The sequence below is a fragment of the Rhopilema esculentum genome, chromosome 15 (assembly GCF_057945365.1).
Source record: "Rhopilema esculentum isolate cy_ngs chromosome 15, ASM5794536v1, whole genome shotgun sequence".
Classification (NCBI taxonomy): Eukaryota; Metazoa; Cnidaria; class Scyphozoa; order Rhizostomeae; family Rhizostomatidae; genus Rhopilema; species Rhopilema esculentum.
The window spans coordinates 10,182,424-10,206,015 of record NC_142829.1 but is presented as its reverse complement, the minus strand read 5'-3'; the positions used below and the strand labels follow the sequence as shown (position 1 = coordinate 10,206,015).

The 23,592-nt window shown below is 35.5% G+C and overlaps 1 protein-coding gene across 3 annotated transcripts; it reads left to right on the top strand.

Moving 5' to 3' along the window:
- Window positions 1–1,070: 1,070 nt before the first annotated feature.
- On the top strand, window positions 1,071–23,399 carry LOC135691461 (major facilitator superfamily domain-containing protein 8). 3 transcript variants are annotated; one of them, XM_089112822.1, is made up of 12 exons: window positions 1,071–1,112; window positions 5,047–5,134; window positions 7,266–7,390; window positions 7,981–8,024; window positions 12,659–12,902; window positions 13,286–13,399; window positions 15,760–15,939; window positions 18,582–18,669; window positions 19,336–19,470; window positions 20,413–20,516; window positions 20,665–20,861; window positions 22,509–23,399. In XM_089112822.1, the coding sequence occupies exons 2-12, from the start codon at window positions 5,079–5,081 to the stop codon at window positions 22,740–22,742; spliced, it is 1,521 nt and encodes a 506-aa protein (XP_088968948.1). In that variant the 5' UTR covers window positions 1,071–1,112; window positions 5,047–5,078; the 3' UTR covers window positions 22,743–23,399. The 3 variants fall into 3 exon arrangements, with proteins under 3 accessions (XP_088968948.1, XP_088968949.1, XP_088968950.1); XM_089112823.1 differs by lacking the exons at window positions 1,071–1,112; window positions 5,047–5,134 and adding an exon at window positions 5,289–6,205; XM_089112824.1 differs by lacking the exons at window positions 1,071–1,112; window positions 5,047–5,134 and adding an exon at window positions 6,212–6,800.
- The last annotated feature ends 193 nt before the right edge of the window (window positions 23,400–23,592 follow it).

Sequence of the window (23,592 nt, the reverse complement as noted above, 5' to 3'; positions counted from 1 at the left end):
ATCATGAACATCCCATCAGAACCACCTATTTCATCTTTTGCTGTAGAAACAAAGCATGGCCTAATCCCAAACTCCCGTCCTTCTGACAATCACACACACGCCCAGATAAACCTATGTATCCAAATTTGCTCTTTCTTTTTTGCTCCGATGGATCTCAATGGAGGACATGTTTTGAATAACTCAGACGTAAGGGCTTTTTTTCCAAATTTATCAAACTTTCATTGTTTATCAATGCACAATATGGTTATTACTAAACCTTAAAATTAGGTATGCTAAAAACCGCATTGCTAAAGAAGCAACAATGCAAAAATTAGCGTGAGGCAATATAACAATTGCTTTTTCTAGTTCATTGTATATAGAACTGTAAGAAGCAGGCATGTGCGGATTTGGAGAACAAATGAGAGTTAAACATACTTAGTAAGTGGTTATTCGGTACCTATCGGCAGATTATGAAAGCCTGGACTCCCTACTACAAGAATCCGTTGAGAAAGCAAACATTAGCTTAAATATCAGATTGTCAGGCTATATGTCCTGTCTAATAGGAACTATTGCAATTCATGCTAAATAATATCGTTCCTATAATTTCATAAAGGGAATCAATTTTTCTTATTTTAAAAATTGTTATCTTTGGAAATTTGTGGTCCTGTCCAGCAGAACAAGCAGGACTTTCGGCTTTGCCACTGGTCACACGTTATTCTTTGAGTCGCCTTTCGCTCTCAAGTATCTAGATTACTTTAGAGTTATAGCACACAGTATAACCTATAATATTTTTCCCCAGCCACTCTCTAAGCCACCAAATTTCTTTTTCGAATTCAAAAAATTTTAAAGCTTGTTAAAATACCTAATTTTGCGTGTCATGATTATAACTGCTTGCTCTCTCGCTGCAAACTTTCTGTCTTTATCAATGCACGAATTGGTTTTCACTGAACCATAAATATTTGTTTGCTAAAAACCGCATTGCTAAAGAAGCAACTATGCAACAAATTAGCTTGAGGCAATATAACAATTGCTTTTTGTAGTTTTTTGTATATAGAACTGTAAGAAGCAGGCATGTGCGGATTTGGGGAGACTGAGCTTTGAAAGAGACTTGAGAGATGGTGAAAATAAACATAGTAAGTGGTTATCGGGTACTTATCGTTTTCGTAATTTTTCACCTTTCAAAGTAACGTTATCGCTGTGCTGATTTTTTTATCGGTTTGATAAACTTTCATTCGTTTTTAGAGTTTCTCTGTTAATCAGGTAATGTTGTTTGTTGATTGTATTGAAGCTAGGCCGTCAGGAATGACTGTTGTTTGATTTTGATAAAGAGGTGTATTTGAAATTGGATCTTCCTTTTAAATTCGATTAAATTCCCAGGAGGAATTGTAAGGGAGGGACGGCAACAAGAATTCTAGACCTCCCTAAGGAAATTGAGCAAATGATCAGGAAGTTCCTTGAAATAACAAAAAAAAATATTTTTCTGGAGAACGGCTATCCAGTGGATGTCATTTCAGTTTCTTGGTTGAAGTAAATATTGGTCCGCAAAAGTGCCCTGTTTTTTTAAAACTATCCTGGATCTGTAACAGTCCCCTGCGAGTAAAAAAATTTATTCAAAAGGCATGCGTTCCTACCACCTAAAAGACTTCCGTTATCTACGAATTTGCGTGCCAAAGTGATTCTGGCCAAAGATTGGGGGAAATAATAGAACAGCGTGTCTCTTCTAGCATTAGAAACATAACCCCACCTCAAAGAGAATGTCCACCTCGGTCTTCCAGATCTAAAACAATGACTAAGAGATGCCTTTCTGCTATCGAGCAGCATTTCCTGGAAAACCCAGATTGTACAAACAACTATAACGGTGATACGTTTTGGATTATTGGTAAAACCCGATCGTTGTTCCGTCTAGAATTTTGGGAATCTATCTACAGAAGCGCAGAAAAAGCTTTTTTGTGGATAGAAGGAGTTCCTCTTCACCTTAGGACTCCATTGGTAACTTCTCAATAGGCAAGCGGCAGTGATTAGATAACCTCAACAGTCACATGCTTGCGTTACTGATTGGCCCATTCCGTTCCACAACTGAGTCAATATATCTCCTAGCGTAGAGTTCTGGTCTATGTTCTGAAGTTTTGCACTCAGAAAACTGTGAGACGTCAAGCTTCAGTATGTTCTAAATGGTTTGCTTTTTGTCAAAACCAATTTTTAATTTTTATACCATGAAAAGATAATTTCTTCTAAATCTTTTCATCTTTAATGCGATGATCATTTTTAGGGTTGAGAATTTTCATGTCGATATCCCTTGGATACTCTTTTTCAATAGGATCCAAAAGAGTATCTTATGATAGTGCGGATAAGTCTATATCAATGTGGTCAATGGGTAACGCCAGGGGCAAATCGAGACATTCTCAACATTCTCAATTGAGAATGTCAGATTTTCTCAGTTTTATTATTCTAATTATAGCAAAAAAATTAATTGATTACTTTGATGTTGGCATGACGATAGCTACAAAGCCAATTAATGTCAAAGATTTACAGCAAGGAAAGACTAAATACTTTAATTTACATGTTCTCTATAAATACACTGATAAAAAAAATAAATGTCCATGAAAACCCTTAATTATCTATATTTTCGCTCAGCTTATTCTCTCAGCTTATATTTTAAGCTCATTTATCAAGGTCATTCTTTAAGCTTATTATCTTGGCTTACTCTTTATGCTTATTCTCATAGCTCATTCGTTGAGGTTATTCTATTATTTAAGCTCATTCGTCAAGCTTATTCTTGGAGCTTATTCTCTCAGCTAATTCCTAATGTTTTTCTTTGACCTTATTCGCATAGCCTATTATTCAGCTTATCCTCTTTTTGTGAAACGAGAATTGATGTTGTAATTAGTGACGTACTTTGATTGTTACGGGGCTGTGATTGGAATGAATAAATGTAATGGGCCTAGCATGAAAATCAAAATATTGTTACTACACTCTCAGCCCATTTCCTCAGTCTATTCTGTAAGCTTGATTTTTTGTCTTACTTTCTTGTCTTTTTTCTTAACAAATTTTCCCAACTTTAACTCTTGGCGTTCACACTCAGCTTATTCTCTCAGCTCATTCTTCGAGCTTATTTTTTCAGTCTTTCTCTTTCGTCTAATTCGCTCATGTTATTTTCTCAACTAATTATCCCCACTTTTTCTCTTTGCTTATTCCCTCAACTTTTCTCTAAGCCTAATCTATGGGTCTATTCTCTCAGCACATTCCCTCGTATCTGCTAATTTTCTCTACTTATTTTTCGACTTTTTCTCTCATTTTATTCTCTAAGCTAAATCTATCAGCCTATTCTAGCAGCTTAATCTCTCAACTTGTTCCCTCAGCTGAATTTGTCATCTTGTTTCTTTTACTTTTTCTCTCACTTTATTCTCTTATCTTGCTCTCCCTACAAATGTTCTTACGTTCTTCGCGCAACAAATTGACTCAGCTAATTTTCGCCATTTAAGCCATTTTCAAGTTCTGTGCCAAAAAATTGTTCAAAGACACTTAACAGAAGAATGACAGTCAATTGGTCGGAGAATAGCCCTTAGAAAGCGAGGAGTGGAAGCTGCAGAACCACTTTTGAATTCATGCACGAACTAGAAAAAAAATTCTAAAAAATAATTTCTGTGCATCTACACAAGACTTCTGTGTAAAATCACCAACACCACCACACCCCTACACATAACGAATAGGCTGCAAAAAATGAAACTATCAATGTTAAACTCGACATCTTGACGCATTGGAAAAATGTTTCAAATGGCATCCAGACCATTCAACATAAAAAGCACAGCTTTATTCTGTTTTTACATATCACGTTTTTTTAGCCGATGATAAACCTGCTATAACTTGCCATTTGCCTGACATTCGGGGAATCTTATAAATATACATAACCAATATTGATAGACTAGAAAATAGGGCCTGAAATCCATCCATACGAATGTTTCCAGGGGCGGCGAAACGTATTTGAAAGTGGAGGGGGGAAATATGAAAGTCTTTAAAGAGTTTATGTTGGGCCGCCACCCTTTTGGCAGCAAAAAAATTGTAGATTTAAGTACTTTAGGGATGGCCAGAGACTGAATCTAAAATGGATTTTGACTGAAGGAAAACCCGAGGCAATATATTTAAGCTTTCTTTAATCATTATGTCTAATAGTTTCGTCTGTTATGATTTTGACTTGGAAAAAGAATAGGTCTTGCAAAGTTTTAGAATAACCTTTATAATAAAGCTTGTAATGAAACTCTTTTTTAGATCTTAAAAGTACCCAAAATACGATTGAGGAGAAAAAAAGAAACAAGGTTTACCAAAAACAGAAGAACTATCAACTATAAAAAAGCAAATTAAGCAATTTTTATACATGGAATATTGTTTTGTAACATCTGATCTTGAACATTTTGGAAAATAAGGTGCTTTACCAAAAATCTAGATTTTAAACTTTTCAAACTGGGCTTGTCAAAAAAGTTTTAATAGAATCTATGATTGTATCTAGATCTTTATTAGTAGGAATTGATCATCAATACAACCAAAGTATTCTTGATGCTACTTTTATAGAACAAATCTGACCATTCTTTCTTTCTCATGTCCTCAAAAAAAATTTTCATCAGTTTCTTTTCCTTCAACAGTTATTTTTCTCTTTTTGTAATGTTTCTGAGAACTTCACTGTTAACAAATACACCTTGTGAGCCAAGTTTAAGGCAATTGAAAAAAATAAAACTATATCAATTTGCGCTGGCACCAAGTTATTCTATATCAGGTTTCTCAACCTATTTTCTAAGCCAATCTGTTATTCCTTGTACAACTTGGAAAATGACCGATTTCTCGGAGTAAATTCCCATATTATATTTCATATATGTCTTCTATGATAAAGACATAGGAACCAAGCTGAGGCTAGGGGTATATTCAAGGGATTACAAAGCACAGTTACTTGGAGAAAGATATGGTACATTTTATTCCACTATTGCCTAAAAAAAATTCTTTTAATTGATTGTATGGAAAGTTGATTTCTTAATGCTTTTTTTTCAATAAATAGAGTAGTGCTATCTTTATTCACAGAATTTTGAAGCTACAACGATCAATTAGCTCAGATGGCGGAAAATCTTCTCGATGCTAAGAAGAAAAATTTAGTGAACGAGACAGAAAGGTGAAGCCAAATAGTGATAATCTTTTTCTAAATAAAAAACATATTTTTATAATGTATGTTTATGATTATGCTTAATGGATGAATGCATATAAGTCTATTTGCCATGTTTTTAACTTTAATTCAATGTTTAATTAACATAAGACATAAAACTTGAGACATAAGACATAAGAGCTTTCATTCCAACCAACAAGAATTACAATTTAAGTTATGATTAATAAAGAATAAAGAAACGAGTACATGAATTGGACTAGGTTTACCATAATCTATGATACCAAATCATTAAATTGATAAAATTGAAAATTTTAAGAAAGGACCAAATGGTTGGGAAGGAATCTTATAGCAGAGCTAATTCATAGACCCCTACCCGGCCGATCGGGCAAATCCAGACATACCAACTGAGGTTACCAGTTCTTAAATGTAACTGCTACAAAGGAAGAAAGAGCTGCTGTCAGAAACGCTCAAGGATAGTTTGGGGACATATGGTTGTTTAATAAGAATCAAAAGCCTTATTGGAAAATATACGCTTAAGGTGTTTTTTATTTGTCATATTTGTAAAGAGAGGATCGTTTTTTAATGCATTAAGTGCTTTAGTGCCAGTATAGCGCAGAGAGCTTAGCCCAGTCGAGCCTGCTTAAATTCATGGGGAGTGTAGTATTTCGAGGTGATCATATCGTCAATAAAATTATCTGTTGAGAATTCGTGACCAGGAATTTTGTCCAATAAGGAGTCGATGGTTACAGATTGGTTAAATTGGAGGCTTTCAAGACACTTTGTGAAAGTGAGATCAAAGTTATAGTCAAGGTCTCTGTCAACAACACTAAAAAACGGCATTTGTTTACACATGCACTTCCTGCAGATCCATTCTTTGTTTTCCGAGCATAAGCGTGCATAGGCCTCTATTGAGATTTGTGCGCATTTTATATGGGAAGGGAGTTTACAATTACCACATTCAATTTTCCGAACGTGTACACGTCTATTGCAACGACAGCATCTTTCCTTGGCAGCAGTGTTAGGTTTTTTCTCGTTGGTTTATGGCATTTGACACGTCAATTATTTAAACAAAGTTGAATGGTATGCAAATTTTATTAGTAATTAAAGAGTTAAAGAGTTGCAGCGCTCTTTGGAAAATGAATGTGCAAATGATACCACAAATTCCTTAAAAAAACACTATGGTTACACTTTTATGTCAGAAGGTATGGAATATTAGATCTTACAAACCACCCAAGACTGTAGGACAAGACACTTTAATAACCGGACTATTTTCACTTTTCCGCAAACATGGTGTACCATTAATAGTCCACAAGAATCTATAGCCGCTTTTCCTTTCAACTTCAAGGGCCAGGGTGTATAGCCAACGATTGTGCGGTGAAAGGTGCTCGTTAACAAAGATCTTTCTTCCCTTGATCTGCTTCCTTACTGCGAAAACTTCATCACGCATGCGTCGGTTAACGAAACTTACAATCAACGGTTTCTTCATATCCTTTCGTTTGGTCGGTATCCGGTGGCCAGCCTCGATGTTTCCGGTGTGGATGGTTACTCCCAGGTCTTGAAAAAATTCCTGTAGTTTGGTTTCCTCTTCTTCGCTGTCCCTACATTCTGCGAACCCAGATAGTTCGAGGTTGTTCCTTCTTGAGTATTGCTGTAAATCATGCAGACCGTTCTCCAGGTATATGTTTGCTTCACGTAGTCGTCACCAGTTCTTTCACTGACAGTCTGGTTAATTCACTCTCAGATCCTGCAATTCGTATAATCTACGGTTCATCCTGTATAGGATTGATTTTCAAAGCAAAACCTAAAGTTCTTCCAGAGATACTGCAACACGTGTTCGTTGCTTAAGCGACCATGTCTAAAAAAATCATTTTAGTATTAAAAAATTAAAATAATTATTTACAATGGTTGTTATAACTAATTGTATCAAGCCCTAAAACAGGAAAACCAGAAAGATCTGATACAAACTTGATTAAATGATTTTTCATCATTACAATGTGTACAACTATGCATACCTTATAATTAAGTGCATTTTTTGCTATGAAAAATCAAAAGCAAAATTTTGCAAACAAAACTTCCGATGTTTTATCTAGACAGAACTCACTTATCTTCATTAAACAATTTTTTCAATCTTCCTGATCAGTTCGTCCAAAAGATGCCAGAATTTTGGAACACATGGCATCGATGACTTGGTGTCGTTGGAAACCTACAAAGCAAAATGGAAGGCAATATACATTATTTATTTGGTTTCCTTTTCCAGTTCAATAGGTAAGAAAACAGAATGATATCTTTATGAAACTAATATTGTGAAAGTAATTTTCGGTAAAAATGACTTGGATGGATATGAATGCGAACAGGGAAATGGATGCAAAGAGGTATGAAGATAAGCCGAAGCTTATGGTTTTCCTATTTCAAAAGTATCACATTTTTAAAAGATTTTCCCTATACACAAATTAGTATTAGATTATAGTTTCTCTATTTTTAATATATAATATTTCTAGAACATTTTCCTTATATACCAAGGAGTATTAGATTATAGTTTTTCTATTTCAAAAGTGTCTTATTTTAGAACTGTTTCCCTATATACAAAACAGAATAAGATGATATTTTCCCTGTTTTTAATATATCATATTTCTAGAACTGTTCCCTATATACCAAGGAGTATTAGATTTTAGTTTCTCTATTTCAAAAGTATCATATTTTAGAACTGTTTCACTATATACAAAACAGAATATGATTATAGTTTCCCTTTTTCTAATATTCCATATTTTAAAAAGAGCTTCCCTATATACAAGCAATATCAAATTAGATCTTCAATGGCTCTTTTCGTTTACTTTGTTGAGTTTTGCTCTTTTCAGAGTACACAAGCACAATGCCGTCACTTTGGCCATACCTACAAAAGGTGCGGTTTTCTCGTTTTCTGATACCAGTATTTTGTTATAATTTCTTCACTGCCAAAGAGCCTTGTTATTGTCTTTGCTTAAATTTCTTGTCTTTAGTAACATTACCCATCATTGATCCATTTCATTTGATTTTTTAACTTAATGTAATTTTCACACTATATCCATTCCGTAAAAATAAAAGTTATGATATACTTAAAGAAAAACTACATTGCAATAAAAATTTGCTAAATTAACTCAGATATTAAATATTTGAATCCCAAACTTCCATGGATTCGTGTCGAGCTGTCTTCTGTTATCTCAAAAGGTGAAATATCATATGATATGAGAAGTCGTGGGCTAGTAGTCATGGATCAGGTTTCTATGGTAATGCACATGTAACTGGCGTTTCATAAGAATTATTCTTTCAGATACACACATTTTTTAAAATAACTGTTTACCAATCTGTCATAAAGTACTCGACGCTTTATAGGTAGTGCTGAACCACAGTTGTCTAATGTTGTAAACTGCTGCATTAAACGCGAAAGAGGGTGTAGTCCACAATTTGTAATTCTGACTACTTTGGTATATCGAACGCACCATACCTAAATCCCCAGCAGATAACACAGCAAGAAACAACACAGGTTCTGAGGTGATGTGTTAAACGTGGTTCGCTAAAGAAAAATGTTAGCAATTAACATACATGAAGATTATAAGTTGAGAATACGACAAGAAGCTTAATATTACAATATAATGAAAAAGAATAATTATAAAAGGTTAATTAATGTTAGCAGAAGATAGAACTACGTAGAAACCCAACTAGACTACAAAATGTTAAGTATGAGCTACTTATAAATAAAGTGAAAAATAACTACATAATAATACATACAACTTACAATCTATTAGTCCTCGTAGCCATAAAAATTTTGCACGACGGCCAAACACAGCATGTAGAAACTACCAGGCCAAAAACTGCATGTAAACGATAGAAAACTGCCCCAACACAGCGCAATGCAAGGCGAGTCAATAACCACCCAAAACGTGGGGTGCAAATCCTTTATAGCTATCGGAAGTAAACGAGGAAAAGCAAGAACACGCAAAAATTGAAATACCAAATATGGGCTAATGAAACGTTTACTAAGAGGCGTAAAGAAAACAATGCAATGTGAAAACGAGGCTAGATAAAAATAGCTTAAACCACAACGACCAAGGGCTACTCGCACTAACAGAGGGAGTAGCATCTTCGAATTGCCCTGTTCTGTACACCAAATAGCGTAAACACACTGTACACCAAATACCGAAAACACATTAAATATTTCTTGGTTCTTGTGGAGCATCAATACCAGAGCCACTGATAGATTTTGGGTGCCCCAAGAAAAAAACCGAAAGACAAGGTCCCCTACGAGCGTAGCGAGCAGACAGTTTAGTGAATAAGCTTTCATTACGGCTAGATTAGATCAGATTAGTATGCATAGGCTCTTTTCCTTTGGTTAATCATCGTATGGACGACCATTTTTCCTAATATCCCTGTGATTTCTTGTAGACCCCAAACTACCTATCGGCTCTTTCTCTCTTTTATATATTTGCAATTACAGTTTTGGCTCTATTTTTAGCTCTTATTGGTGTTTCCTTATTTGGAAATATCAAAAGAAAAATCTTTCTCTCTATACTAATGACGCCGATTTGCGTCATAAAAATGCTGCAATCCGTTGTGTTAAGGGAAATCGATCATCACAGAAAAAGTGCCATGAAAACAATTCACGCTTTCAACGCATTTATATCTACCAAATTCCACTACACAACTACTTCAATAACACTATATTTTGTAACTAAGTAATGAAATATAACAGAATGAAACTATTGACAACGTCTACTACTGTTAAAAACAACGGCTAAAACCCCTCTACCCCCAAACTGAAGAAAGAAATTAAAAAATCGCTGATATGTTTCTTTTGATCACTGTACCTTTTGATATTCCAGATAGGTTTCAGACAATCACTGCCAAAACACTTGGAACACTTGTGATATTTTCAACGTTTTCATGCATCCGTCCCCCCCCCCCCCCCCCTTCTAATTTAACAGGATAATTCTTATATTGTATAACCTCGTATTCATTTGTACCTCTTTTAGTTTTATGTCAATCATGTTATTAACCTATTGTACGCCGTTTGTATATATATCATTAGATTTTGTAAATAGGGATTGGGATATGCACGATAACAAGAATGTAAGCACAGAACATAATCTCATTTCTTCGATTCTCTCATGAAATCCTCTCGCATAAGTCTGCGCAGTACAGCGTAAGACCTTGACACAAACAATGTTGTCTCACAGCTAAGTTAAGACATACTTTTGTGGCAAACCTTTTTCTACCGATCGCTGTGATAAACTGCATTGTAAGCAACATTGTAAGCAAATAAGCGTTCGCAACGCTTGAACGTAATCAAAGATGAAGACGACCATGTACTCACGGAATCTAAAGATATACAGGATTGGTGGAAAAGATACTGCGAAAACTTGTACGCAAAGGATGATAGAATACAACACGAACACACGGTTTTTCGAGATTACCAAGACGAGCCAGATATCAAAGCAGCTGAAAAGAAACTGAAAAGCGGAAAGTCACCGGGAGACGACAAAATAGCAGCAGAGCTCATAAAAGCGATGGACGACACTGGACTAGCCAAGTTGTGTAGTTTATGCAACTCGATATGGAAACACAAACATTGGCCCAATGATTGGTTGAAATCTGTGTTCATAACTATTCCGAAAAAGGGTGACGCAACACTATGCAAGAACAACCGCACCATCGCTCTGATCTCACATACCAGTAAGATTTTGCTGTATGTGATTGTAGAACGCATGCGTAAGCGCCTTGATGAAGAACTACCAGCCACACAGGCGGGGTTTTGTACAGGCAGAGGAACTAGAGATCAAATATCCAATATCCGACGAATCATGGAAAAATTGAAGGAACGCAAAAGGCAACTTATCCTTTGCTTTATTGACTACGCAAAGGCCTTCGACTGCGTCGACCACAGCCTCTTGTTAAGTATAATGAGAGATATGGCCTTTCCGGAACACATAATCCATCTCCTACATGAACTCTACCGGAACCAGTGTGCAGTTGTCAGAACAGAAAGTGGTGAAAGCGACGAATTTGGCATTGGAAAGGGAGTAAGACAGGGGTGCATTCTCTTCCCTCACCTTTTCAACTTATATGGTGAACACATCATGAGGAAGGCGTTATCGAACATGGAAATGGGTGTATCTATTGGTGGGCGGTTGATAAACGAGCTTAGATACGCTGACGACACGTCCCTCATCGCCGAAACCATCCAAGATATGAACACATTGCTTCAAAAGCTCAAAGTAGAAAGTGAGAAATGCGGTTTATATCTCAATGTCGACAAAACTAAAATCATGAAAACCACCGCAGACGACAACCATATATTTGTCGACGGCAAAGAAGTGGAGGAAGTGAACAACTTTAACTTTCTCGGTTCGATGATTAGACCTGATGGAGACTGTGAAAAGAAGATTGATGGACGGTTAGCGATGGGCAGGTCTGCTGTTGGAAAGCTACAGAAGATATGGAAGAACCATGACATCCGGTTAGACACGAAAACCCGACTGATGCGGTCTTTGGTATTTTCCATCGTCCTCTATGGTGCGGAGGCATGGACTTTAAAGACAAGCTCCTGAAAAAGAATTGACGCGTTTGAAATGTGGTCGTGGCGTCGTATGCTGAGCATCCACTGGTCCGAAAGGCAAACCAATGCAAGCGTGCTTGACAGAGTATACCGTCCAAACAGTCTACTCAATCTCATTCATAGAGCACAACTCACATACTTCGGACACGCCGCACGAAAACCAGATGACAGCATAGAAAAGATTGCTATATTGGGTATGGTTGAGGGCAGTAGAGGGAGGGACAGACCCCCGACGCGGTGGACTGATAACATCAAATCGCTCACTGGCATGCAACTCTACGAAGCGCTACCCATGGCCCAGAACAGAGTGGATTGGAGAGAAATGGTCATGGCAGTCACAAGCAACCGCAACGGCTGAATGAACGACGACGACGAAGCAGCATTGTTTTAGGGGGGGGGAGGATTGTTTTAAGCAACATTTCATGGGAAATATACCAAAAAAGCAAAAAATTAGCAAATTATATAGGTGTTCCAAGGTGTTTTGGCAGAGATTGTAACTATAGGACCCGAAATAGAAGAAAGTGTTGTCACCTGCGGCATTTCATTGGCAGATTTGCTCGATAATTATTACTTAAGTATAAAACCAGAGTAGAAATCAAAACCCTAAAAGATTTTTTATTCGAAAGAATTTGTCTTTCCTGTCTTTCCGTTAATGTTTGATTTAATTTTGTGCTTTTTGCCTTTGCCACTGAATGTGTCGACAAACAAGGTCCAATGTGGTGAATTTTTCTGAAATTCATTTATTAAGGGCCCTTGTTTTTTTAAAACAAAATAATTTGCATTTTAGAGAAGGGGCTGATTCAAGGGTGGGGCCTATTAAAGTTTTTCACCTTAAGAATGGACTTTTTTGGGGTTTGGACGTAATATAGTAGGGCAAATTCGAGTATATATAGTATGTTTTTGCATTCTTTGTGTTCTGTTGATTTATTTTCAAAATGTTTTAGGTGGATCAGTCAGTAAGCACAAGATTTCTCGGCTTAATAATTGCTGGCTTTCAGGCTGGACAGGTGACTGGTTTAGTTATCTTTAGTGCTTGGTCCAATGCCCGTGGTGCCATTCAACCTCTACTGGCAAGCCTCCTACTTAGGTTCTTTGGGGACTGTTTGTATGCTTTTGCCGAAGGGTTTCCTAAAAACAGTGGACTTGTGATGATTCTGATTGCAAGAGTTATTTGTGGAATATCAAGAGGTTTGTTGAACTTTTCTTTGCTTATAAATTTGTATAACCGAAGTTTCCTGTTGTGTGTGATAGTTCATTTGGAAAGAAAATGCAGTTGTTTTGCTATTTTCCTTGATAGAGGGTACGCCTTGAATACCTTATAAAAAAATTTTAACAGTTTTTAAAAAGTGCACTGATAGATTGATACAGTGCAAGATAAGACTTTTATAGCGTGTAAAGGACGACTGATTTGCTTGCATTGCATTTCAACAATTCAATGCATCTTCTGACAAGTAATTCTTTTTGGAATAAAGTCTTTTCTATAATTACATTAATGTCGCTGAGAAGATTTTAAATAGCTTGTCTATAGAATAGAGAGTGTTTTATAAAATTGACGTATTATTTATGACTAGGAGATGTTGCTGTATGCCGTGCTGTTGTGGCACAATCAACAACAACGGAAGAAAAGAGGAGAGGTTTCGCCACACTTTTTACAATTTATGCCCTTGGTTTTGCCGTTGGCCCAGGTGATTCCCCTGAAATTTTTGCATATTTTCATAGATATTTTATAAGAACTCTGTTGGTTATAAGCATGATTAATAAATGATTATGTCAAGCCCGTGGCGAAGATACAGGGGGGCTAAAAAGTCCCTGTAAAGCTAAACAGCTATTTTGTGGGTAAAGATTCTCATCTTGTAGAAATTGTAACATGGTTTTCTTTTTACTCAAGTGTAGAGAGAGACTTTTTACACAATTTGAGAGAACAGTCTTTAAAAGGATATTATAACTATTTCTTCAGTTGTTCTGAATCAGATGGGCAACTTAAAATGCCATTTGCGAAGAGCAGACCATAAAATCTTCAATTAGTATGATTTATGAAAAATGACTTTGAGTAAATAATTAGACTTGTGTCACATTCTGTGTCACAACTGTTATGTTTTATGTTATGTTATGAGGTGTTATGTTTCAAATCTGTGTCACAACTTCTATGAATCTGTGTCAAACGCTCACCAATATGGTACACGACAAACCATAAAAGTTACTATTTTAAAAAAGGAAAATATTCTTGCATTGTTGTATCAGATCTGTGCGTTTCTTTGGTGTTAAATTTTTTGAATGATGTTCAAGTAGATATAAAAAGATCATTGTCTGTTTTCGGTTTTTGTCAAAGGCTTAAAACATTTTCATTCAACCATACCAGAACTATCAAATTGGATTCTGAAGCCCAATTCATTGTTCTGTTACTGGTGTAATCAAACAATTACATATTAAACCACTTCAAAAAGGGAGAGCCCTTTTTTGATTAGCTCATCTACCGAGAGAGCTCCTCATAAAGGAACTCCCCTGCTAACAACATCTTACGTAATTGTTATTTATTCCTGTTATTTTAAGTATTTTATGCAATGTGTGAACATACTATGTAATTGATCGAAATGTAGTTGTAGTAAGATATTGTATGAAGAGAAATTTTAAAATGTAAAAACTGAACTGGACTGAACTATGTTCAAATGTATGAAAGAATTACAAATGTTTGTTAGATTTTTGTCTAAAAATCTCAGTTTTTCGCCCCTTTTATGAAATTTCCTATCTACCTCACTGCGTCAAGTTCAGTTCAGATATAATCCAGTTCATATAATTTAAACTGTCCACATACCATTTAAAATTCTACAGTACATTCGAAGAACTAAACTACCTAGATTGAATACATAATTTTACAAAACAAAATAAAAAATTAATACAATGTTACAGAAAACTAAATACATTGGTCATACAAAGAGGAGCTAAATAATAAATTGCATGCGGGGAATTACTTAAAGGAGGAGCCCTTTACCTAGGTAAACTAATCGAGAAGAGAGCCCCCCCCCCCCCCCCCCTGTTGTAATATGTAGCCAGAAGGCCTTTACTACATAAGGTTAAATTTCAATTCTTCAGTATGTGATGTGATTCGATGTTGCTACGCAACAGGATAGCAACAAAAGTCCTTATCTTCCCCTTTCCTAGTGAGTGTGTTTCTGCAATACACAACAGCAAAATACATATCTGGTCGGTCAACCAATATTGAGACATCTGGTAGGTCTCTATAGCGCAAATGGAAAGGAGTCGAATCGCACAAAAAAGATCATAGATTTAAACATAATTAAGAAGGGAAACAAAAACTATTTTAGCAACTTTGACTGTTTTACAAACAAAGAAGATGTAGCTTAATCCTTTGGTTTGATGCACAGACTGATTTAGGGGTAAGAAGGAGAGAATACATGCTTAATTAAACTGTATTACAATTTCACAAAAAATTTCATAACTCTGAAAGACTTTCGCATGCTGGTCGAGTCCGTCTACCGGACTTTGTGAATCTTGCGACAAAAATATATAATAAGCAAAAGACAGAAACAGTTTAAAATGAAGAGGAATTTGAAATTTAATATGCATAAATCCTATTTAGAAATCTGGAATTCAGAATATGTTTCAACGACCTCAAACAAGGGTATTTACGCCAGATAATGTAAAAATTCTTGATCTGCTTGTCTCCCCGCAAAACTGAAATCCCTTAGCTCAATCTTTTCATTCCTTTCTACCTTATTTGAAATTAATTACGTTCTGCTGCCGCATTCACAGTCTTTTAGCATGTGCTTGTGTTGTGTCAAATGCTGTTTCCATTTATGGCCCATCTTATGCTTCTTATTTCTGCTACTAGAATCCACTTCTCTTTCAAATAATCATGCTTCTCTTTCTTTATTTGCTTTAACAAAGCATTTAAAAGCTTTGTTCTAACGCATGCTTATTTTTCACAGCAACATAAATACCCAGTAACTTTGTAGGCAATAGTTTTGCAGTTTAAAGGCAACTTTATCCCTTGGAACTGGAATCTAATTCTTATCTCTACTTTTAGGTTTACAAGCCTTGCTTGCAGTGGTTGTTGGCAATGGAATTCATACCTCGTTTGTAAACATTGACATGTTGAATGCTCCCGGCTGTGTTGGAATATTCATGCAAGCTGTTTGTGCTATTTCATTGTTGATATGGTTTAGAGAACCTAAAAAAGTTGGATATGACAATGTAGGAAGTTCAAGTAAGTGATTTGAGAAACAGGCTTATTATGCCTTGCTCTCTATCTCCGTGACTATGAAATGTTTGTAAACATGTTCAGGAATTGCATTCTCCAAATTTTACAACATAGCTGTTGTTCTGGATGTGTGAACATGGCGTCACAAAATTTCTCGTTACAAAATATAGTCATAATTTTATTGATCTTGTTGCTTTGTGAAACTGAAATGCTGGGAACTACAAGCTTTGTGAAACTACAAGAACCTTGAAGAGGAGATATCAATTGTTAGTAGGGAATGAAAAGGTGACTGCTGAAAGTAATGATTATGAAGAATCGAGCGTATTACGATTGAACACTGAAGGGCGTCCGCAACCACCTCCAAAATTTAAGGAAGTAATTGACTAGAAAGATTTTGATGAAGTAAACTTCAAAACAGATGTTAGACAAGCACCATGCCTCAACTGTAACATTTTTGAAGTAGTAAATGCTAATTTGTGGATGACTAAGCAGTTATATTCAGAGATAGCAAAGAAAAACCTACCAAAGGGAACAGTAAAAGAAGTTCAAGAGCTCTTCCTTGGATGAATAGCTGTATCAGAAAACTCATTAACCAGCGCTATTAATAACTATTAAAGTTGAACAGAACACAAGATCAACATGATAGAAATGAGCACAAGAAACTGAGAAATAAGGTAAGCAGAGAGCTCAAGACTGCAGAAGCAAATTTAGAAAAAGGAAAAGGAAATTAGAAGAAATCTCACAAGGAAGCTCAGATTTCTGGAAGACAATAAGAACAGTCAGAAAACTGAGAAATTAAAACTGAAGAGGATAGGTCCCATAAAAATGAATCCGGGATATTAGTGTTTGATGACAAAAGGAAAGCAGGAACAATGAATGAGTTTATTGCTACTGTATGTGAAAACCTTGCATCAAATCTAATGCCTGTTTATTTACAGAGTCACGCTAACGATAAATCAACTGAAGATAACGAATGGCATGTTAACAGAAAAGATGATTCAACTGAACCCCATGAAAGTCAGTGAACCTGATGAGATAACAATAAAAGAGCTTAAGATTGCTGCACAAGAGCTTAGTTGTAGTATAGCAAATATATGTAGCAAATATAGCAAATATCAGTTGCATTTTCTATGCAGCAGGGTAGCTTCCCCACAATGATTTTTGATGGCATTGAGGGAAGCTTTGATACCCTCATCCTGTGAAATGCTAATCAAGAGTGCGTTGCAAGAAATGAGCGCATTCAGTTCGAGTCGAGGGTTTCCTCACTCCCCAAGCTTAGGCTAATACGTCGGTGATCGGTGAACTTGTGAAAACGCTGAGCAAGGACCTAAGCGGGAAAAATTTCCCCTAAAGAAGTGTTTTAGGTTTACGGGAACTAAAGGCCAGTTCCCAGCTTTTCCAATTTTTTCTTCAGGGCAAAATATTTTCTTCAGGGCAAATATGCCGCCATCCCCGTCAATAAAAAGTATGAAGTGAGGCCCCTGAGTAGGTGTACTTTTGTGGATTTTATCAAGACATTTGATTCTGTAGACCAGGACATACAGGAGAAAAGGATCGTAGCAGGGATAACAGGAGGATTGTACAATTTAATTGATAGCTACTTAGATGGAAGAAAGGCATATGTAGAAAACAATGATGTAACCTCAAAAGTGAGTGCAGTAGAGTTTGTTGTCCCACAAGTGTCGTTATTGGGCCCTAGATTATTCGCTATCTACATAAATTATATAGCTGATAGTGTCAACAATGGGGAAGTGCATTTGTATGCAGATGACATCACTGCATACATCATACCAAAATCAGTAGTTGATTGTGCAAACAAGCTGAATCTGCTGGCAAGACAAGAAACAAATTGTGCCAAGAAAATAAGATTACCATTAATAGAAAGAAAGCTGAAGCAATGATAATCAACAGAAAGAGGTTTACGGGGCTCCTATTACCAATATCTATTAGAAATAATATAATTGAATATAAGAGTGTATTTTGACAACAAACTAAACTAGGACACACACATAGATAAGATGTATAAGCAATTCTCACAAAAGTTGTCCATGTTGAAAAAAGTCGAATTCCTGTCAAGAAAAGTTTTGGAGGACATTCATTTTAAAACTGAAATACCAATATACACATATGCAATGACTGTATGGGGCATTGGCACAAGCAGCAAATTCCAGAAAGTTGAGATTCACCATATAAGAGCACCAAATTGATAAAGAACATTCCCAGAACGGTTGATTCAAACAATATTCTAGAGGTGGCTAGCTGGAACAACTTCGGTTATACGAAGGTCATAAAAGGAGAAGGAGAAGATGCATTAAAAGGTCATTTCATAATGTTTCCGTACAAAAACATAGACTACAAGTAAAAAGACTAAGATACGATACGATACGTTACGTTACGATACGATACGATACGATACGATACGATACGATACGATACGATACGATACGATACGATACGATACGATACGATACGATACGATACGATACGATACGATACGATACGATACGATACGATACGATACGATACGATACGATACGATACGATACGATACGATACGATACGATACGATACGATATGATATGATATGATAAGTTCGTTACTTAACATTACATAATCGTTACTAAATTGTTCCTCGCCTCTTTTTGTAGAGAAATTGCAAAAGCCGGACAACTTTGCCCTCTTGATAATCTTATTGACTTACTTTGTCATGTATATGGTATTTTCATCAATAGAAACGTAAGTTGGATAAATCTTTCCTATTTACAAGAACTATATTTGATTGTACTATTTCAGGTGTGTAATTTTCATAGCTTAAAAAGTTCAAACAACCTTCTGACCTTCTATACACACAAGAGTGTCAGAAAATGAACTTTAGTAAAACGAAATGTTTTATTTCTCAACTCCACTCTTGTCATCAGATTCTGGCTAGACTTTTATTAATACATATATTGGAGCATAGTCATTACTTTTACTTCAATAATTTCAAATCTTTTCATGATCTATATCCTCTTTAGAGCAATATACTATACTTGTTTGAATTAAGTTTATCCATTGCATATATTCAGGCAAGATGTTGATATGCTGTGACTTGCAATGTTCAAAGATATTTTGTTGCTCTCAGAACTTTTCTTAGATTTCATCTAAGGATATGCATAGATAGAAATTTATGATTAGCTGTTTCTGTGTCTAGCATCTGTTTCTTGAAGAATGCTTTTAAGACTCAATGCTAACAATGGGCCTTTGCGAGCGTGGCGACGGTCCAAACAATGGCAGTAATTTTCTACGGACTAACCAAGATTGATTTTAGACAGTCTAAAAATGCATTGTGGGATGCTTACATAGCGCAATGGCTCATTGTTAGCAATGAATCTTTAAAACTTCTAGTTAATGCAATCTCCATAGGTTCACTGCTCCACTAATGAAAAGTGAGCTGGCGCTTACGAAGTCAGAAGCTGTTTTCTATGCTGGCCTGTTGCTGTCTTCCGTTGGACCAATTGCACTTTTTTCGCTATCTTTAATAAGATGCACTTCAAACCGGTTAGTTGCTCCTATTCCGTCAATTTTGAAGCTTTTTGTGCTACCCTGGCACTTTTATTGTTTATAAAAAATATTTGCTCAAAAACTTGAGTAAGTGTCAAATGCTTTCGTTGCAAATCAACCCATTCTAACAAACAAAAACCGCAAATTAAGTCGTTGAGGCAAAACGCAATTATTGGGGGTCAAAACAACAGTTCTACAGCTTAAAACACAAACAAATTCAACTTATATAAACAGAAGTTTGCCTTGATTGATGTTACGTAGACGAGTTTGCACAAAATGATAACCAAACATTTACGACCTATTAGACAAAGTGGGTTTTTCGTTTAACCAGAAAATCGCTTATAGGATTCTTTATCTAGATTTTGTATGTTGCAGCCAATAGTTCAATCGATCTTCTGATGGAATACTTTGTAATAACGTCAGTGGGCTAAATTTGACTGCTTATTAAGTGCAATATCGATAAAATATTACTGCTATTATACAATATTGATACAACATTTATAGACTACATTAAGGAAAAAAGACATTTAAATACAGATCGGCGCTACTGTGGAACTTACTGCCTGAAAGTGTAAAAAGTATAAAAACTACGAAAATTTCAAAAAGACCCTCTAAAAACATTCTAAAGAAAGAAAATGCAGCAAGCTTCAATAGCTCAACAACAATCAGAAAGAAAGATTTGGATAATTTTATATACTACTAGATATCTTTTTAACTACAGCAAATTCAACATTATTATTTACGTTTTAACAAGTTGTAAATATTATTTGTTCTTAGACTATACACCAAAAAGGCCTATCATCTCTTTTAAATCCATTGCAATAATCTTAAAAATCAGTTCAAACAATGAGTTGTTTTTTTCTTAAGAATTCCTTGGATTTCCTGTCATTTCATCAACAAAAATGTCTCCTTCAAACTGACATCTTTTTTTCTACCTAGGCTTGCCGAGAGAAGCATAATGTTGCTAGGGTGCACAATTTCATTGCTAGGGTTTATCATATTTTTACCCTGGGGAAACACACATCCAACTCTACAAACAACAGGTGAGCTATCTCACGATCTTCTAATCTAATGGTCTATTGTTTGTACGTGGTTATGCAGATTATACAAATGAACTACTGGTTATTCAGGTTTTCATCGTTTATATCTATATTTGATTGTCTTGTCTTGAAAAAACGCTATCTTTTTCAGAACAAACAAAACTTGGGAATGTGATGAAAACAATATGGAAAGCAGGGTGTCCGCCAAAGTTCCAGTGGTGCAAAAATGCCCCTAAAATACACCTCGCGCAATTCGTAGTTGCAGAATTGATAATTATTGTTGGCTTCACGTTGTCATTTCTAATAATAAATGGGTTGTATTCGAAAGTTATTGGCCCAAGAAAGCAGGTATGACTTAACAAATCTTTGTAATACAACCATATTATAAAGCGAACTTAATAAAATAGAATATTGAATAGAGCAAAAAACAAAGATTACATTACATTAAAGTTCTTATCAAATCAGCTTCAGCGATAAATGTCTCGTGTCTTATATTGAACAATTTGCATAAAAACATTGACTTTTTGGTTCTCTAGCCAATGCCGATTTTTCCAAAATTTGAACTTTTTGAAAACATTCAATAAAAATCAAACCTTTCATTCACTGTTAAAGGTTGGAGGCTTTCTCAAAAGGCTTAAAGTGCCTACAAAATGAAATTTCACACACAGTTATTTAGAAGAAAATTTAGTATTTGAATTATATTGTTGCAATATAAAACAAAAATATACTCGAAAAGTTGCAAGGAAAGTTTTTTTTGGGGGGAGGGGTTTGGGGCCTTATACATGTGAAACGCAAGATATGGAACAAACAAGGTTCAACCATTCAATAAAGAATATACCGATACCGCCAAGAAACAGCTACATAAAGAAACTTATCGAAAAAAGTGAAATTGTCATCAAGTGTATGAGATGGATAGCCTTCTTCCATGAAAAACCAAACGAAGACGACCAACAAACCGAGGATCAAAACAAAACGTTCGGATTCAAATCTAAAAAATGTCCCCCACAAAACGAAGACCTAGACGCATTTGAGTCCGATCTACTCAACATGATCAAGCACATCCAATTCATGAAAACACACCACCAATTTCAAGACCAGCTATACGAAGACATCAAAAAGATCAACGCCTCCACGAAAGCCTTCATCCCCGCTGACAAAACAACCAACTACTACAAACTGGATAGTGAACAACATGACAAACTACTAACTAACAGCATAACTACAACCTACAAGACAGCAAATGACAGCGCCATCCACACAATGAACAATGAAGCACGGGACATTGCCACTGAACTCAACATTCAAGACCAAACAGAACGTATGGTAGAACGACAAGCATTCGTAACTCTGATAGACCATAAAGAAAACTTGAAGCAACAAACTGGAGTTCGATTCCGACCAAGAGTGGTTCGATACAATTGGGCAGCACCCTTATGGAAAGAATTTTCCTCCTGTCAGCATTTGCCTTATGATTATATATATATAGATATATGGAAATTTGTCTTTTGATACTTCCGTAGCACAGTGCTCAATACGTTAGCACGTAGAGCGTGATATATCATAGAGTTGAAGAAAGTAAAACTACATGGTTTATCTCTACAAGCCTGTTTCGTGAGTAACTCACTCTTCAGGAGATCTCCTGTAGAGATAAACCATGTAGTTTTACTTTCTTCAACTCTATGATATATAGATATATATATATATATATATTCAATAGCTCCTAACTCTAAAGTTTTTTAAAAATATAAATAGATACTCAATAAAAAACAGCTTGGTTGACGTTTCGCTATAAGCTTCTTCGGAATCAATGTAAATTTGGTAAATTTGGTAAATTCTGAAGAAGCTTATAGCGAAACGTCAACCAAGTTGTTTTTTCATTGAGTATCTATTTATATATATATCTATATATGCATACATATATATGAATTTATATTTAAACAACATTCTACATCTTTAGCAATGATTAATCGTTTTCAAACGCTAATTTTTTCAAAGAGCTTCTACAGTGCAATTATATCTGGCTCTTCATGTGTTTCGGGAATCGTAACACCATTGGTGATGACATGCATCTATGAAACCTACGGACCAAGATACGTCTTCATCACAATAGCCGCTATTGTGGCAGCTTGCATCGTCATTGTTAGCTACTTCTTCAACAGATTAGTGCCTTTTGAAGAATATGCCGAATGTAAACTAGGAGTAAACAAAGGCAAAAATGAACTACTTTGATTGTGATTCATCTTTTACTCTCGTGTCCGTAATAAAATTATTAACCTCATGTATTAAGAACTTGCAAGTTGTATACAACGAAGTACTTCCTAGTAAACAGAATTGCTTCGAAAACAAAAAGAGAAAATGAAGACATTTTTAAGAACTGAATACTCCTATTTCATAGTTATTTTATATAAACGTTTTCCTATTTTAAGAAACCAGTTCAATGTTTTTATTCATTCTGTTTTCAAGTTTAAAGGGCTGCTAGGAATTCAGCCCATTTAGTATAATTTGGTAAATTTTTCCAAACCCCCCTTATTTAAGACGTTAGGCGCTTTTTTATTGGGATTTTGGAAAAAATCAACCAACTCGAATTTCCTGCTCCCCGTCTATTCTGTATACAGGAGAATGCCATCTGACTTTTCTGAAGGAAAAGAAAATTCATTTAACCACTAAGACAAAAGTCGTGACTCCAATGTATATGTCCCCAAGATAGGGTATGTCCTATACTAGCACTGTCATGGCTCCAAAGCTCCCCAGAAAAGATATGTTCTTAAAAGAATTGAATTGTTAATCGAGCATTTTTATAAGAAATGCAGTCAAGCAATTTTATAAAAAGAAACATTGAGGGTATGGCATACCTGATAATAAGTTTTATTAGGCAATTTAAGAAATCGTCATTAGTGACAAAGCTTCTGAAGTAGCTTCAACTTTGCTGGTTTAGTCACAATATATAGTTCAATTATAATGGATCTTTTTTATTAGCAGCATGTATAACTTTGATATGAAAATGCAGTTTTCTAAATATAAGGGTATTTTGCATATGGTGTTAAATTATGATATAGATGACTTTGTTAACATGAGAGCC

What these genes read in the sequence shown, in the direction of transcription:
- LOC135691461 (XM_089112822.1), top strand. Translation starts at nt 5,079, where the DNA reads ATGGCGGAAAATCTTCTCGATGCTAAGAAGAAAAATTTAGTGAACGAG. An exon ending in TATTTGTGGAATATCAAGAG is followed by an intron (nt 12,903 to 13,285) that starts GTTTGTTGAACT and finishes ATTTATGACTAG; the next exon opens with GAGATGTTGCTGTATGCCGT. An exon ending in ATAAGATGCACTTCAAACCG is followed by an intron (nt 19,471 to 20,412) that starts GTTAGTTGCTCC and finishes TTTTCTACCTAG; the next exon opens with GCTTGCCGAGAGAAGCATAA.